Raw genomic sequence first — 16275 nt, 5'->3', positions numbered from 1 at the left:
TAAAAACTATTGAAATATTTTGTTATCAAATATTATAAAGTGGTATTGTCAAACATTCACTTAGTTTTGGTGTTTTTTAGTTTTTTAAAAAAATTCTTATGAAAACTAACATGAATACATGATGGTATTAATTATTAAACATGGAAAAATTCACTCGTACCCATACACCTTTACCTTCATCCCTACAAATTACTTAAAATGTCAAATTTACTCTTGTTATTATTTATTTTTTTTATCGGAGAACATAATTGAAGTTTAAGATCCTTCAACAAGATTTCAGAAAATACTACAGCATTACCAATGCAAAGTCTAAGATCCTTCAACAGTATTTAATCCAGAGGAATATGGAAATGCAAGGCAGCCCTAGATAAGCCAAGACAGCATGAAACAAAACAACATTCATCTGAACTATCCAAATGTGAATTGGAACTGCATCGTTGTAACCATAAACGATAATGTTCCAAAAACATAAGTTGCATATAAAAGCAATGCAGCAAGCAGGCGAACGGTTGGTCTCTCGTACCGGACAGTCCATAGTGCAAATAGTGCACAGATCATGAACAATGTGCTCCACATAATCAAAGGTAGCGTAAACACTAACAAATCCCACAAGCTAATTTCTGTTATGGGATTTTTCATCACATCGTCGGCATACATCACAGCAGGGTTGCCTAAAGGGCGAAGCAGAAACACACAAAATAAACTAGCCATCATGAATGCATTCATCCCAGCCATGCTTAGTGTTCCTTCTCAATCTCTTCTTATTTTCCTGGTGACAAATTAAAATGATAATGAAAAAATTTAAAAAATCGATTAAGAGTTGAATCCACTTGTGCTATGGAGGTATAGTGGTTAATCTATTTATAGAGTATTGTAAGGTTGGTTGGATATGGTCAATGTGAGAGGAGACCTAAATTGAAAAATTGGAAATTGTGAAAAGCAAATGATAAAATGTAAATTGGATGAAACTAAAGATAGAATCAACCGTTGGGTGGTATGGTACGATTTTTTGTTATCATTTGTATTTATTTTATGAGTAGTGATACATAGATCACCTTAGGTGGTATGTACCACATGTACATTCACACATAATTTTGACAAGTGTCCTTGTAGTCCCCCCACACACAAAAAAACTCACATGTATTGTCTCTCACACACTCTCACATGGAGTGGTACAATGTGTGTATGGAAAAAAGTATGTACATGAAACATTATCCTTATTTTATATGGGTTATTATTTGTATTTGAAAACAGAAATGCATACCTTTTCTCCCTTTTTATGGACAAAATCAATTATAATCTAGAGAAACCAAGATATCAAAATCAATTCTAACTATCGAATCAATTTTGGCTCCACCAAAAGCGGAACCAAACATTCACTCAGTAGAATATGTTATAAAAATCAAACTATACCAAAAAGATGTGAGGAAAAGTAATATGAAGTAGGCTTTAGCTTGTACATGTTTTGTTCATTTGAATTTGATGAAAGAATTGATAGATTGAGTCTTGAGCATACACCAATCACATATAAACTTGGATTATTTGGACAACGTGAGTAGAGTGTAGAAATACTGGTTATTTTTTAAGGAACCGTTGAAATACTAGTTACATACTAGTATTTGATATTCATATAGTCTAAAAAGATAAAGGTATTAAGTTATATACGTAGATATAATGGATATGTTTGCACGTTAAAATACTCTAAAATTGTTGGTTAAAAACGGCAAGCCGACGAATTAGGTTTAGCTAAAGACTAGCCAACTAGAGATGCCGAGTACCGCAAGTTCATTTGAAGGTTAACCGGTTCATTAAGGATAATAAAAATCGTGGAAGTGTCAAAGTCAAAAATACATAAAAAAAACTTGACAATTCAATAATAAGATTCGTGTTTCATGTTTTTAACTTTAAGAACCGAAACAACTATTTTTACGGAAACATGATCAGAGGTGATAACACACGCAAACTGGATGAGATGAATGAAAAATACCGCAAGATAGGGTAAATCTAGGCATACATGGGGTCACATGCACCTAAGAGCAATCAGAAACACATGTTACACATTGTCATCTACAATTCTCATGTGTGACATGTGTTTAAGGGGATTCGGTGCTAGATTTTGTAGATCACATTGTTCTTGCCAATCGAATTACGTTTGCTTATAAATAAATACTCATTGTGCATTTCATTTAAGACACAATCAATCAAACTTATCATCTTTCTCGCAATATATCCTTTATCTTTCCATTTTACGATTTACTCATGTTTTCATTAGTTCAGTAGTTTTGAAAGGGAAAAAAAACTCAATTTTATACTTAACACTCATTGAAAGAGTTAAAGAGCGCACAACTGAGGAAAAAAAATTCCTTCATCGGTATAATTGCTTGAAGCAAAAAGAGAATTACGGTTAAGAGTTGTTGGTCAAATCATCGGCTAGCTATCAAATTCAACCAAATAATCAAAAAGAATTTTAGCTTAAATACACTTTTTGTACCCACCCCCCCCCCCCCCTCTTTTTGGTACCTCTATTTTAAAATTCAGCTTTTTGGTCCCTATTTTTTTCTTTCTTTCTAACTTTTGACTCACCGCTCCATTTTGAGGTCAACTTTGATAATGTGTCCAAGTCCATAACGATGTAGCAAAACATGTGTGGACATTCAGAATTTAGTGACTTGTCTACAATATTCTTTCCATGTCATTCATGACTTGGACATATCACCAAAGTTGACCTCAAAATGATGTGGGAATCAAAAGTTATAAAAAATTGGGACCAAAAGGCTGATTATTAAAATAAAGCAATCAAAACTTCAGAAAAATAAAAATAAGATACCAAAAGTGTGTTTAAGCCAATAATTTTTATTTATGAAAAATATCATGACGAATAGCTCACTCTTATGAACATACTCATAGTCTATAGATTAATGCAAAGAGAAATGAAGTTAGAAGTAGACTTGAACAATAATTATTTAATTATATGGTTCACATAACATACAAGAATTATTTAATTATAATGTTGCAAAGCCCTAATAAAGCTCTTTAATCATTTTGCGCATGCAGGGAACTACGAAGACAACATGGGCAGTTTCTTTCCTTACATTCTACAATACATCCTCCACTGAAACATGCATCAACGCAATTCTGCTCACAAAGACCACAATCATATTTACAAGCATCTATTGATTGAGTTGCGTCGGATACTTGATTCACAACAAAGATAACCATTAACATCATCATTATTACGGTGATACCTTTCTTCATCTCAGTGACTGCCATAGCTCTTTTCAACGTTTATATATCTTCGAGAATGAAATTTATGAAAATTTCTATGTTTCAAGTTTTACAACAAAAAAATATTGTCACATGACCTTATTTATAGTCATAAGTTAGTAAATGACATTTATTGCTAGAAATATTTTAATTATAAACAACATATTTTTAATTAATATATGATATATGCTCTTTACTTTTTTCCATGTTACAAATCTCGATGTTTAACTCAATAAATGTGTATACTTTGACTTGACTCAGCAAATGGATTCAATCTAACATGTCCTCCGTTTTTATATTTTTTGATGTTTTAACTTTTGACATAAATATTAAAGAGTAATTAAATTATTGAAATATTTGTAAGCTTTAAACTAAAATGTCCTATAATTTTGACTACGGTAAAAAAGTATACATCTTTTGATCTTAAATATAAACAATTTTTTATTTTTTAGATCATTAATAATTAATGTATCTAAAAAGTAAAAAATTGTTTACATTTAAGATTGAAGAAAGTACTTCATGGCTCTTTGTTTACTACATACACTTACATTAATTATCAAAATTTCTAATTTTTCTAACTTGTCACAAATTGAAAGTGAACGGTGTGATCTTTTTATATTGTGCATGAATGGGTTATACACATAGATAGTTGCAAATATGACATGGGTAGTTGTAGTGAACTTCAATAGTTGTAATGCGGTTAAAAACATGTGAATGTCTTATAAGCCTGAAGTTATAACTCCTTCAATAGTCCTACGGTGTGATTTTCAACAAAGATAAACTTTAAAAAAAGTATTGAATATACTAAAACATCAAATATTTTAGAATAAAATTGAAGTCCTAAAACAAAGATTAAAAAAAAAAACTGAGAGAATATAGACCTTTAAATAAATGGTTTAAAAGTATAGTTTCACCATATTTTTTGTAAAATTAAAATTTTATATTAATAGAAAATATATGTAATATTGATCACATGAAATCATATAGGGTTTTTAGCTCCTTTTTAGTATCATTTTAGAGTTAAAGTAGCTAGTTTGAATGTATTTTAGTTAATTTTTGTAAAGGATTCGAAAAAAGGGCATGAAAGGGCAAAAATTAGAAAATAACTTTGAAATAGGGCTGACAATGAACCGAACCAACTCTTCGATAATTGATTCGTTGAACTTGGTTTACGAACCAAATGAGTCGAACTTGAGTTGAAAACTAAACTCGTTAGATAAATGAGTTGAACTTGAGCTTCGTATGGTTCGACTCGTTAGGTTCATGAACCAGCTCGATATATATATATATGATGTTATTTGGTATTTTTTATATATTGTGTAATTTATTATAAACTTCTTTTAATAGAGAAAAAAAAAGATGTTAATGGTACCTTGTACTGACTTTTAAACAAACATGTGTGTGCGAGTACAACAAGAAAAAAGAAAAACAAATAGTCCCACATCGGGGAGTTTAGAAAACATTAGAGAGGAGAAGTATTATATATATTTACAAGAGAAGTGCATTCATGATTCACATTGTAAACTTATACGGCGCTACAATAAGATGCTACTACCTTTCTAGGTAGTGAATATGCCTCATATCGAGTTGTTTGTGAACTTTAAATGAGCTGAACTTGAGTTAAGAAAAAGGTTCGTTTCGATCACGATTTGAGTTTCGAGCTGAACCAATTCTTATCGAGTTGAGTCGAGCTCAGATAGGTTCGGTTCGACTCGATTCATTTCCAGCCCTACCTTGAAACTATGGAAATTCATCCAAACTAGACAGCTTCTTAATCGTGTTATGCCTTTTACAAGTTTAACATTAGTGATTCTTGGGGCATCATCATTACAAACGTTTTGGCGAGAAGAAATGAAGCAAGGATTGAAGAAAATAGTTGGAGTTAGCCCCAGCCTCACTCACGGTGTGTGCTATGAGATTCAAGTCATGAGCTCTGTAAGGAGTTAGCCATGTTCAGTCTTGCATCAACTCGAATCGCGGAATGTATGCTACGTATTGCAAGTTCCGAAGGAAATGGAAAGTGTTTGTTCTCGTCGCAACTCGCATCATAAGATGATTACATAAATCATGTGTCAGTTGTTACTAGAATTGAGGAAAATGCTCGCCTATATAAGTCATTCACCTAGTTAAGTGAAAAAACACCTTGAGACAAGTAGACGAAAATAAAAACTCAATTTTGGAAGATTAGAAACAACCAGAGCCATTCAAAAGCAAGGGAATCATCAACCGGTGATCTTTTATTTATGTTTTCCTTTTCATATTCAATTGTTTATGTTAAGAAAACATGAATATCTACTTCTCTAGGTCAGGACATGAAGGAGGAACTTCTTTGTAGTTGTTTGATCATGTAACTTTATTATCCTTTGAATACATTTGATTGCTTTGATTTTATTCGGATAAAGTTATCCTTAATGTTTTTTATTCATTTACAAATGTTCATAAATTAATATATGTCTCATTGACTACTAGTTATCTTTGAGGCTTGACCCAATCTAACCGATCAACCTTTATTAGTTTTAGAAATATTCTTGTTTGGATTTAAGAGGACTTTTCCAAAACTTTATTGATCCTCTTAGCGGAACAAATTTGGATGAACGGATCATGATTAAATCATTAATCACAAATCAAGGATATTGACGAAGATTAACACTTGGTTGGGATAAGTTTGGGGATATTGAACTTCCGCTTAACGATATTGATTTTCTGAGATATTAATTTTCGGTTCTGGGACAAACGTGACAATTTTCTTCTTTCACTTTAGTCCTTGTGACACCTCATACTCTTTGTCAACATAAAATCTTTGCACATCATCAGTTAGCATAATTATTTAACGTCGAGGATTAAAGTGATAATGGAAGTGCACATTCAGAAACTACTTCGTATTTAGTCTGCATATTGCTCCTAATTAGACTCAAATTGTTTGACCATAAATGGTTGTGGAGACTTGTCGACGTTTGCTCGACTCAAATGTGATGGGTGGATATGCTTTCGTGTTGGCGATCGAGTTCACTCATTGTTGTCAAAATATGTGTTCATTGCAACTCAACTCACACATCGTTTTTTTTTTACAATTTGGTATCGCATCCGTAATCAGGTTTGCTAGATTGTACATGCGGTGTGTGGTTGTTTGTAATAGACCTAGACATGAACTTTCTATTGTTTTATCTTTTCCATTTAGGGTTGCTTTTTGGGTTAATATGTTTTTCCTCCCTGTAATTTGGGCGAGTTTCGATTTACCCCCTGTAAAAAAAAGGTTTAGATTCCAACCCTGTAATTTAAAAATTATTTCGAAATAGACTATGTCATTTGAAGATTTTTTCGTTTTAGACCCCTGACTGTGCAAACATGATGTGGCACACTGAGTCAGCATTTTTGGATGATGTGGTGCGATGACTGTATAATTAATTTTGTTTTTGTTTTCATTTATATTAATTTAAAAATAAAATAAATAAAAAAACTGAAAATTAATTTTAAAAATAGAAAAAAATTCAGGTTTTTTTTTTAAATTATATGATTTTCAATTTTTATTTTTTTATATTTTAATCTGAATTATAAAAATATTATATTCATATTTTAAAAATTTTTGGTAGAAATTTTTTTAAATTTTAAAATTAAATTCCAGAGTTATTTATTTTTCAAAAAATTTTTTTTACGATTTTTTTATTTTCAAAAATTAATTTTAAGATTTTTTAAATTAATATAATTTCATTTATATTATTTTTTATTTTAAAAAAATTAATTATACAGTCATCGCACCACTCAGTATACCACGGCAGATGGCTTCGGGGTCTAAAACATAAGAATATTAAATTATAGGATTGAAATCTAAACTTTTTTTAATATAGGGTAAAGCAGAACTCACCCAAACTACATAGAGTAAAAGCATATTAACCCTTGTTTTTTTGTCACTAGTTCCCATTTTATATTCCCAGTTTTTATGTACTACTTAGTTTTATTTATTTTACTTAAGTGTTGCAATTCATTGCACCCCTTTTACTTAAGAAAAAAAACAAAATGTTTCTATAGATGTTTTTTTTTTGACAAACCAATGTTTATATCGTTTTGTTTCATAAAAAAAAGAAAGAAAGAAAAAATTATGACTAATTTGATATACCGGTGGCATTTAGGGTGGGTAGGAAGAATTCTTTCCCATCATGGAAAAGTCTTTTTCAGCCATTAGATTAAAGAGGAGTATTAATTTTATCATGGACTACCTACACCATATTTTTTTCCTTTCTCTTTTACACTCTTACTGTCTTACATTTCTGTTAAGATCTGGAATTTTTTTTTCTTTTAATTAACATTATTTTTTTGGTAGAATTCTGGTTTTTTTGGTAGAATCCAATTGAACATTTTAGTATCTAAAATCACTTTTTTTGAAAGAAGTATCTAAAATCACTTATTATCTGTTCTATTTTTTCGTATTGGATAAGAACCAGTTACGAAATCAAACAAATGAAAAAGAAATATGTTTAGAAAATCAATTAATGATAGTTTTTCTTGTGATGAACCAGACTAGAGATAAAAAATAATTGTAGACAATCTAGTAGAGGACAGAATATGAAGTTATGAACTAGAAGAGAGAGAGATCATGAAGCCATGAACATTGTAGACAATCTACTTGATGGAGAAACTCTTGGTGTTGGTTTGAAATTCAATTGGATGGAAAATCGAAAAACACACAAATTTGTAACTGGAATTTTTGTTGGAATATTCAAGAAAGGGAAACAAATATTCAGAGACCATGGACATTGCTAGTGGTGGATTGGAGCATGGAGGAGAGAGAGAGAATGGTGATGAAAGATAGTGGGGAAAAATATAGTGTTGAGAGAGTATGATAAAAGTATGGTCTTCATTTGATCTAATGGGTAAAATTTACTTTCCCATGGTGGGAAACAACTAATGCTAAATGCCACCTGATATACTAGTAGTAACACAAAAAAGTCATAATTTTGGTGGGTTTTACAACTGTGCACAATTAATACATCGAATGGAACTTCTTGTTCAAAACGTTACCCAATTGGAAAAACCCTAATTCAGAACCACTCACAAATAAACATAAACCTCCGCCGCCCGCACCACCGTCTCCGCCGCCGCACCTCAAAACTATGTCCGGTGGTCGATTCCGCGAGCTCCTGAAAAAGTACGGAAAAGTAGCAATCGGTGTTCACTGCTCCGTTTCCGCCGCTTCCGTCGCCGGCATCTACGTCGCCATTAGAAACAACGTCGACGTTGAAGCAATCCTTGAGAAATTTCACTTGGGTGCAGCTTCTCCCGAAGAAAACCCTAACCTTAATTCTGATACTGATTCTTCCGCCGTGCCGGTGAAGAATCGCACGGCGCAGATGGCGGCTTCTGCTGGTGGTGCTTTTACCCTAGCTGTGCTTTGCAACAAGGCTCTGATTCCTGTTCGGGTTCCCATCACTATAGCACTCACTCCCCCAATTGCGAGGTTCTTGGCGAGGAGGAAGATTGTGAAGACTGGTGTATGAACATGCGGTTTGGTTGGTATGTGTTGTATTGTTGAATTCTATAAGGTTTACAATAACGATGAGTTAGATTGTATAACATTTTTCAATTTAAATTTTTTTGGTTCTCCCATTTTATGCGATTAATGGGATTGGTTGCAATTTTATGGTTTATGTACGCGTATAAGTAGCAAAAGTTGAAGATTTGAAGCTTATAGCATTGTATTTGATAATGGTCTAATAACAAGAGAATTATAATTTAGTCAAGACTGCAAGAAGTGGCCTTTTGATTTTGTAGGGTATACCGACTGTGGTTGTGGTAAGAGTTGGACGTTTAGTATATTGACATGCTAAGTTCTGATCTCGTTAGCGTGATATGATGTAATTTTCTTCTACTTAGTTGATTGCTGATAGAATTAGAAATGACAATGTTAGCGAGTTGGGGTAGTACCTATTGTAGAAAAAATGGTAGAAACTCGGCTTTGGTGGTTTGGGCATGTAACGAGAAGACTTGTAGAATTTGTATTAAGGAGAGTAGTCAAATCACTAGAGGCAGTGGAAGAGAAACTATCATGAAGGATCTAGAGATTAATGAGTTGGATAGGGATATGATATATGATAGAACTTTATGGCAGCGTTTGATCCATATTGCCAACCCCACTTAGTGGGATAAGGCTTGGTTATTGTTGATACTTGGAGTTTAATTTGTTACTTTGTTGATTCTTGCTCTTAATTAGTTTTTCGTTTCATATCCCGAAAGAACTGATCCATAGTCTTCTGTTGGACGATGCAATAAAATTAAAAATGAGTGATTCCTGCTCTCTGTATAAGCGAGTTGGATGAATTAAGGGATGCCTAACTTCACTCACTTATGCCTTTTATGTTGAAATGCCAAAAATAGGTTGCATAATTGTAATGTGAGAAGACCAACTTAACCCAACACTCGAGTGAGTGGGAAATTTATTAGTATATCTGCAAAATATTTCAAGTGAGGCACCATTATAATTTATAGCCTTCTAATAAATTTAAATCATGTTGGTCAGCTGGTGTACAGTAACAATCTTCTTGACCTGAATAGTTGCAAGAGTCTATCGCTAAATAACCTACTTTACTTTTAGCCAATAAAGAATCTATTTCCATACTCTAGATGATCCTCTTGAGTTTGTTTTGAATGTATTGATGGTACATTGGTACTGTTTTTGAAAAAGCTTAGATATGATGTTTTCATTATTGATGATCACAGTCGTTGGGTTATTGGCTTCATTCAATATCTGGGTCAAGTAAAAGGTATATTGACACAGCTTTTAATTATTTTGAAAGTGCCAAAAATAAGCTATATTTCTCACTAATCTTAATATCGAATCCAAAGTTTGTAATTCTCTTAAAACACTCTAAAAACTCTCCGTCTGATCAAATATGTGTCCAGGTGATCCCTACCCTTAGAAAAAATGTTTTTTTTTTTTTGGATAGTTAAAAGCTTTTGGGATAAGTTGGAGTTTTTTTTCTTTGATTGATGAACAGCTTTAACTGATCAATGGTATGGGTAATGTAAGAAATTCTAGCACCCATTTTAACAAGAACTTCAAATAACCCTAGCAAACACTGCTATACCATATGTTTTGCTGATTTCACTTCATTCCCTTTTTTGACTGTAAAAAGAGAATCCAAAATGCATGTCATTGTTATTTCTTTCAACATCTGATTATTGAAACAGTTGATTCCTTATCTGATGGTTGGGAAAGTTTATCAAAAGTAATTTACTTATAAGTTAGTTGGACAGTTTGTAATTTCAATTCCTTCCCTGTCAGCACAATACAACATGAGAAAAGCAAGAATATGAAGTAACATAAGATTTAGCATTGGCTTCATCCAGAGTTTTACAACTTCCAAGTAGGTATATTCTATGGTTATATGGGTCTTATGACATTTTTCATTGTTGGTTTACTTTGTTGATTGTGACAATTTGGTGGTGAAAATTTGAATTTTATTGGTCTTCCAATTTGTACGGGTTTGATTGCAATGTTAAGTTTGTTTTATTTGTGAAAGTTACAAATGTTGAAGACTTGAAGCATATATCTTGTGCATTGTTTTTGTGGTAGGCTGGTAGCGGATTAGACATGATAATAATGGTATATAATAACAAGAGATTTTTGAGTCAATGAAGATTGCAAGAGTTGGCTTTTTAACTTTGAAGGGTATAATCTTTTAGATTTAGGTACAGTTGTATAGAGTTGAATGCTTAGTAGATTAGCATGATCTGTTCTGATCTCCACAGTGTGAAGGATATGATGCATTTTTTGTCTACTTTGTTGATACCTGAGCCTGAGAGTTTAGTGACATAATGGGAAAACATGGGGAGAAAGAGAGAGCTGATACACAATCTTCTGTTAGATGATGCAATAGAATTAGATTCCTACTCTCAATATAAGCGAGTTGGAAAGATCAAGGGAGGCTTAACTTCACTCATGTATATATGCCCTTTGTGTTGAAATGCTGAAAATCAGGTTGAATAAATTATACTGCTAAACAAACCAACCCATTATCCCAATCCGAATAAACAATAGCGGGTAATTTTGCAAAATTACAAGTAAAAGAAAGATGAATAGACACATCTTAGATCTTGGGACTTATAACCAAAGAAAAAAATGATAATCATATTGGTTTCATAATAACAATTGCAAGGATGAATACTATTTGGTCAAAAGTGTCAACTCTATTGTTATTAAATATAGAGAACATTAGACAAATTTTATGATCAAGTATAAAGAAGAAATCTAACATACTCTATATTTTATTTTACTTTAATTTTATTGTTGACATAATCATAACTATATACTCCTGTTCTCTATATAGAGGAGTATATTTATTTGAAGCACAAATGATGCCTGTAAATATCACTGTTTGTTGAAAAAATCTATCATGGGATCATAAACGTCTTGTTTAGCGGTGACACTCATAATAAAATCAGCATGTGCATAATTTTCCTTGAGAACTTGCACGAGATTGTTAGGATCATGATTTTTGAACTCGTAACTGAGCAAAAACTTCACATCTTCAACATCAGCTAGCATATCTAACCTTCCCATTCCGAGAAAAAGATGGAAGTCTTTCGGAATTGCGAACAATTCATAATTTGGAGGATGTACTCGACCATAGCGACGAAGATTTTCCAGAAGACCATAATCATACCTTGCTATTGTGTCTGTTCTAATCACTACACCGATTCCATAATGTAAAAAAATAATACTATTAGTCCTAATCCAAAATGTATAAAAATATACTTATATTGAGATTTATTTTTATGCACTATAACAATTTAAAACTTTTTTCCTTTACTAGTTTCTAAAATCATTTTACAAAATATATACATAGTTAGAGATATGAGAAATATTTGAGTAGTAATTGCATACAAAGTAAATTCAATTTTATTTATAGCCACAACAAGCAAAATATAAATTTGTTGATTCTTTTTGTCAATTTTTTTTTTTTGTTGATTCTTAGTAGACTTACTCTGAGAATAATGGATCAAGTTCTTTGTTGATGTTGGTTGTGGTTCATGTTCGAGGTAGTAATCTATCCTGGAAGAGTTTATACAACAATTCGGACCTATAAAATTTAAAGGTAATTAAGGAAGATCAAAATAAGGAATCGAAAATTAAAATCAATAATTGTCGTAATCAAGTTTGTTGATACATAAAATTAAATTAATCAAGAAAATTTCACTTAATGAAAAATGCATAAAAATTAAATGAAATTTCTAGTTAAAGTACCTGTGAAAGGTGTCAGTAGGTTTACGCAGTCAAGCCCTAGTATATCGCAGATGTGTTTCAAAAACATTAATCCCTCAGCCCTGCTCAATAATTAGAAAAACAATATTGATATATATTTTTTTTCAAATTGTTTCTGGCTTATTTAGGAAATAGTAGAGAAGAAAGGGTTTTTTAGTCTCTTACGCATTAGGAAGGAATTGTCGAATGCCCAACCAGTATGCATACTATAATATTAAAAAGGAAAATATTATCATAATATTATTCAATTAATATTTAGTTAAATATAGTTTTGTGTGTCTGTCACATACATTAGCTAAAAAAAGTTTAGCAGCAAGTCTTGTTGCATCCGAATTAATTCGACCCATATGAGCAATTGGACTAAGCATTGCAGCTGATCTTGTCATATTAAGAAGATTCCCTTGGGAAAAAGCAACAAAAGCCATTAGAGATCCCTGAAAAATTTAGATCATTGATCGTTAAACATACATACATACATACATACATACATACACTAGGGTTGTAAACATACATAAATAAATAATAATTGATTATGACTAACTTACCTGTGAATCACCTACAAAGTGCATTTTTTGACCAGTATGGTCGTAAACATATTGCACTGTAGCAGGAAGATCATTATTAGCTAATTCTTCCCATGACCACTCCCAGTAAGCCTGTAACAATTGATTAATAAATCAATAATCAATTATAAGTGATATTAACTTGTGAAACTCTGAAAGTTGAAAACCACAGTTAAGATTCTATGTATTTGGAACATCTACGGATGGTTAAAATTCGAACTTGGTTTATTACATTAATTATAAGATTAAAAAATGCTTCTCTCTCTTTTTATATCGTCCAATCTTGATTGCAAGTCCACCAATTTCTAGACTCTAGGGAATTCCAGTATAAGAACCTGGTCATTAGGAGTTAATGATGTGTGTGAGCTATATCTTGACGCACGATCATTGACAATCCACACATCAAATCCGTTATCCGCTAAAATAAATGCCAATGATTCATCCGGAGAATTCCACAACCATACTACCGCATCCTGAAGACACATCACAAACAATTAATTTTGGTTGATGAATCATTGGAGTCAAACATGTTGACTTTGTTTATGCATAATAATGCATGCAGCCATGTACTACCCCACTTTTTGTCCGTATAGTAACGATTACATATTTTAATAAAATTTATTCCTATGTATGGTATAATTTTTCTTTTTATTTTCAACACTATAAAAGATATATCTCTATGTATCTGAAAAAAAAAACATTCAATATTTAATCTCAAATACATTTGCATATTTGATTTTATAAAATTCATGAGAGAAATTATTTTAAGAGGGGACAATACTTAAAATATCAAATAATTTATCAAATATAATGAGAATAGTAGTGGGGGTAGTTGCCCCCAATCCACATAGAGTGGATCCGTGCCTGAAAGAGACCATGTTGTATCAACACTGTTGGCTTGTTTGCTTTCTCACCGGACCGCCTTGTCGGCAATCTTTGAATACTCAAGATGAAGCCATCTGATGTTGTAACCTGAGTCAGTAAAAATAATATTCGTGTTAACTAAATCTCTGAATATATGTGCGCGCTTTTGTCCACAACAAAAAATATGTGTACTTGTTTGGTTCATCACATTAACTTGTCTCATATTTAAGATTTTAGCATAATTATAGTTAATTAGTACATCAAATATGGAAAATATTTCTTCATAATCAAATGGCATGTGAGAATATGCTGCAACATGTCTGCTATGATTTATTTACCTTATGTTCTTCACATGTGTAACCTTGTGTCTCTACCATACTTTTGCAGATGCCATCATCGTTGTTAACTAGAGACGATGCTGAAAATTCATTGTTAGTGTTAAGTGCTTTTCTTCCTTGTGCTATTGTAATGCAAATCAAGACTATTGAGAAAAGACCAACTACTCTGCTGCTGGCCATATTGACGAAGTGGTTAATTGTGGTTATGCTTATGCTTATGCCCCCTCCATAGAAACAGGTTTTATAGGCTAAAACAGAGTTGAAGTCAACATTGCACTTAATTAATGGTTGTAAGAAACTTTGGTGGAACAGTAGTATTTATGGTTGTGTTCTTCTAACAAATTTTCGATCAATAAGAAAATGGTCCACATTAACGCTTTTATTCCAATTTACATTACCTGAGCGTTCGAAACATTGACATTCATAGGTAAATTACTATGTTAATGTGATTATAATTATCGCAAGTATATAGTATTTGTTTATTTTGGCTTATTTTGGCAATTTGGGTTGACGTAACTCCTAGGTTATCTTACTAGTTGTGGTTTTTTTCTTGAAGTGTTGATTTGTGATTTATAAATGAATGTGTCAACATTAATTTATTTCTTGAGTTTGACACATACATTCACTGTTAAAAAACAAGATTTTATTTTTTCGTCACTAATTTTTCTCTCTAATTTTGCTTTTCCTAGTAGTGATTATGTTAATCGACGAGTCACTCCAGATTAATAACTAAGATAAATTTATTTTTTGATAAAAAAAATGTTTAGATGAATTGGAATACAGAGAGTTTACGAGTATAGACAGCAAACGGTAACAAAGATACTCACATATCACTCACCGAAGATGTCATCACACATGCAACGGAGTTGAACCCCGACCTTGCAAGTGGGTTAGCTTCTTATCAACTAAATTAACTTTCATTAACAACTAGGATAAATTTTGTATAGTCACGTACAAATTTAAATTATTTAGGTGCACAAAAAAATACACATTGTTTATGGTAGAAAAAGTTGTTTAAGAGTATAACTGAAATAATGAAAAAACAAGTATAGATACATTCATCTAATTTGTCACACTTTTTAAATGATAAAAAAAAAAAAAAAAAAAACTGGACATGTATATACTCATATCGTGATTGTTACGCTTTTATTTTAATATTTGAATTTACTTTTATCTATTTATTATATGTGTTATTTGTATTGAAAGTTGTGGATAATTTTAAAAAGAGAAAAAGTCAGTATAATACATCATATACATCTTTAATAAATGAACCTAACAAATAGATTTTTCTTTATAATAGTAGCTGAAGGGTATATAAATATGGTATCTTTTCCCAATTATTTATCATTGTCCTGTTGCTACACCCAGTTGCTTGAATTCAGACCATGATTTCATACTAATGTGTGGCCATTTAATTGAATTACTATTGCTAAGAATTCAGAGCATGTAGATTGTTGCAGTTTCCTATTATTATTTTTGCAATTTAGTTGTTTTCTCGTAAATTATTATATGTCTTGTTACTGCACCTGTTCACTATTCCAATCGTGAATTATTATTATTGTTGTTGCGTGGCAGTTCTATTGCTGTGCAAATATATTGATGCGGTCATTCTTATCTTAATTAAAGCAGTCATCTAATTATAGGTTCGGTGACCCTTTGTTATTTACTTGTTTATTTTTTAATATGAATTCTTCCGATGTAAATTTAGTGCATACTAATTTAATACACCTTGAATCCAAAACTCGTATAAATTGCACGTCTGTTTGATTACAACGAGAATGAATTTATTGTTCTGAAAATTCTGTTTTTAATTTTAAAGCTTCGCTGCGAAAGTAGAAACATAAAAATATCATTTACGTGTTAAAAGAGTGGAAATGATATTGGACTTAAAAAATTTAAATTATTAATTAAATAAAGTAGTGAAAGTAGGGAATTATACGCTAGAATCCTATAACGTTTTGCAAAAGCAAAACGATATCTCTAATTTAAT

General features: G+C 31.6%; 2 protein-coding genes across 2 annotated transcripts; one reads left to right on the top strand and one right to left on the bottom strand.

The window, feature by feature from the left end:
• The first annotated feature begins 8212 nt into the window (after positions 1 to 8212).
• LOC25498922 (uncharacterized) lies at positions 8213 to 8999 on the top strand. The gene has a single exon (XM_013593934.3). The coding sequence runs from the start codon at positions 8373 to 8375 to the stop codon at positions 8754 to 8756; it is 384 nt and encodes a 127-aa protein (XP_013449388.1). The 5' UTR covers positions 8213 to 8372; the 3' UTR covers positions 8757 to 8999.
• Positions 9000 to 11550: 2551 nt separating this feature from the next.
• LOC11440941 (triacylglycerol lipase 2) lies at positions 11551 to 14465 on the bottom strand. The gene is made up of 9 exons (XM_039827983.1): positions 14286 to 14465; positions 13948 to 14055; positions 13419 to 13556; positions 13066 to 13194; positions 12811 to 12954; positions 12686 to 12726; positions 12503 to 12582; positions 12243 to 12338; positions 11551 to 11946 (listed from the first exon to the last, which is right to left on the bottom strand). The coding sequence occupies exons 1-9, from the start codon at positions 14463 to 14465 to the stop codon at positions 11627 to 11629; spliced, it is 1236 nt and encodes a 411-aa protein (XP_039683917.1). The 3' UTR covers positions 11551 to 11626.
• Between the last annotated feature and the right edge of the window lie 1810 nt (positions 14466 to 16275).

Source organism: Medicago truncatula, chromosome 7, assembly GCF_003473485.1.
Source record: "Medicago truncatula cultivar Jemalong A17 chromosome 7, MtrunA17r5.0-ANR, whole genome shotgun sequence".
Lineage (NCBI taxonomy): Eukaryota > Viridiplantae > Streptophyta > Magnoliopsida > Fabales > Fabaceae > Medicago > Medicago truncatula.
The sequence above is the reverse complement of the archived record's forward strand: the minus strand, read 5'-3'. Positions and strand labels throughout refer to the sequence as shown.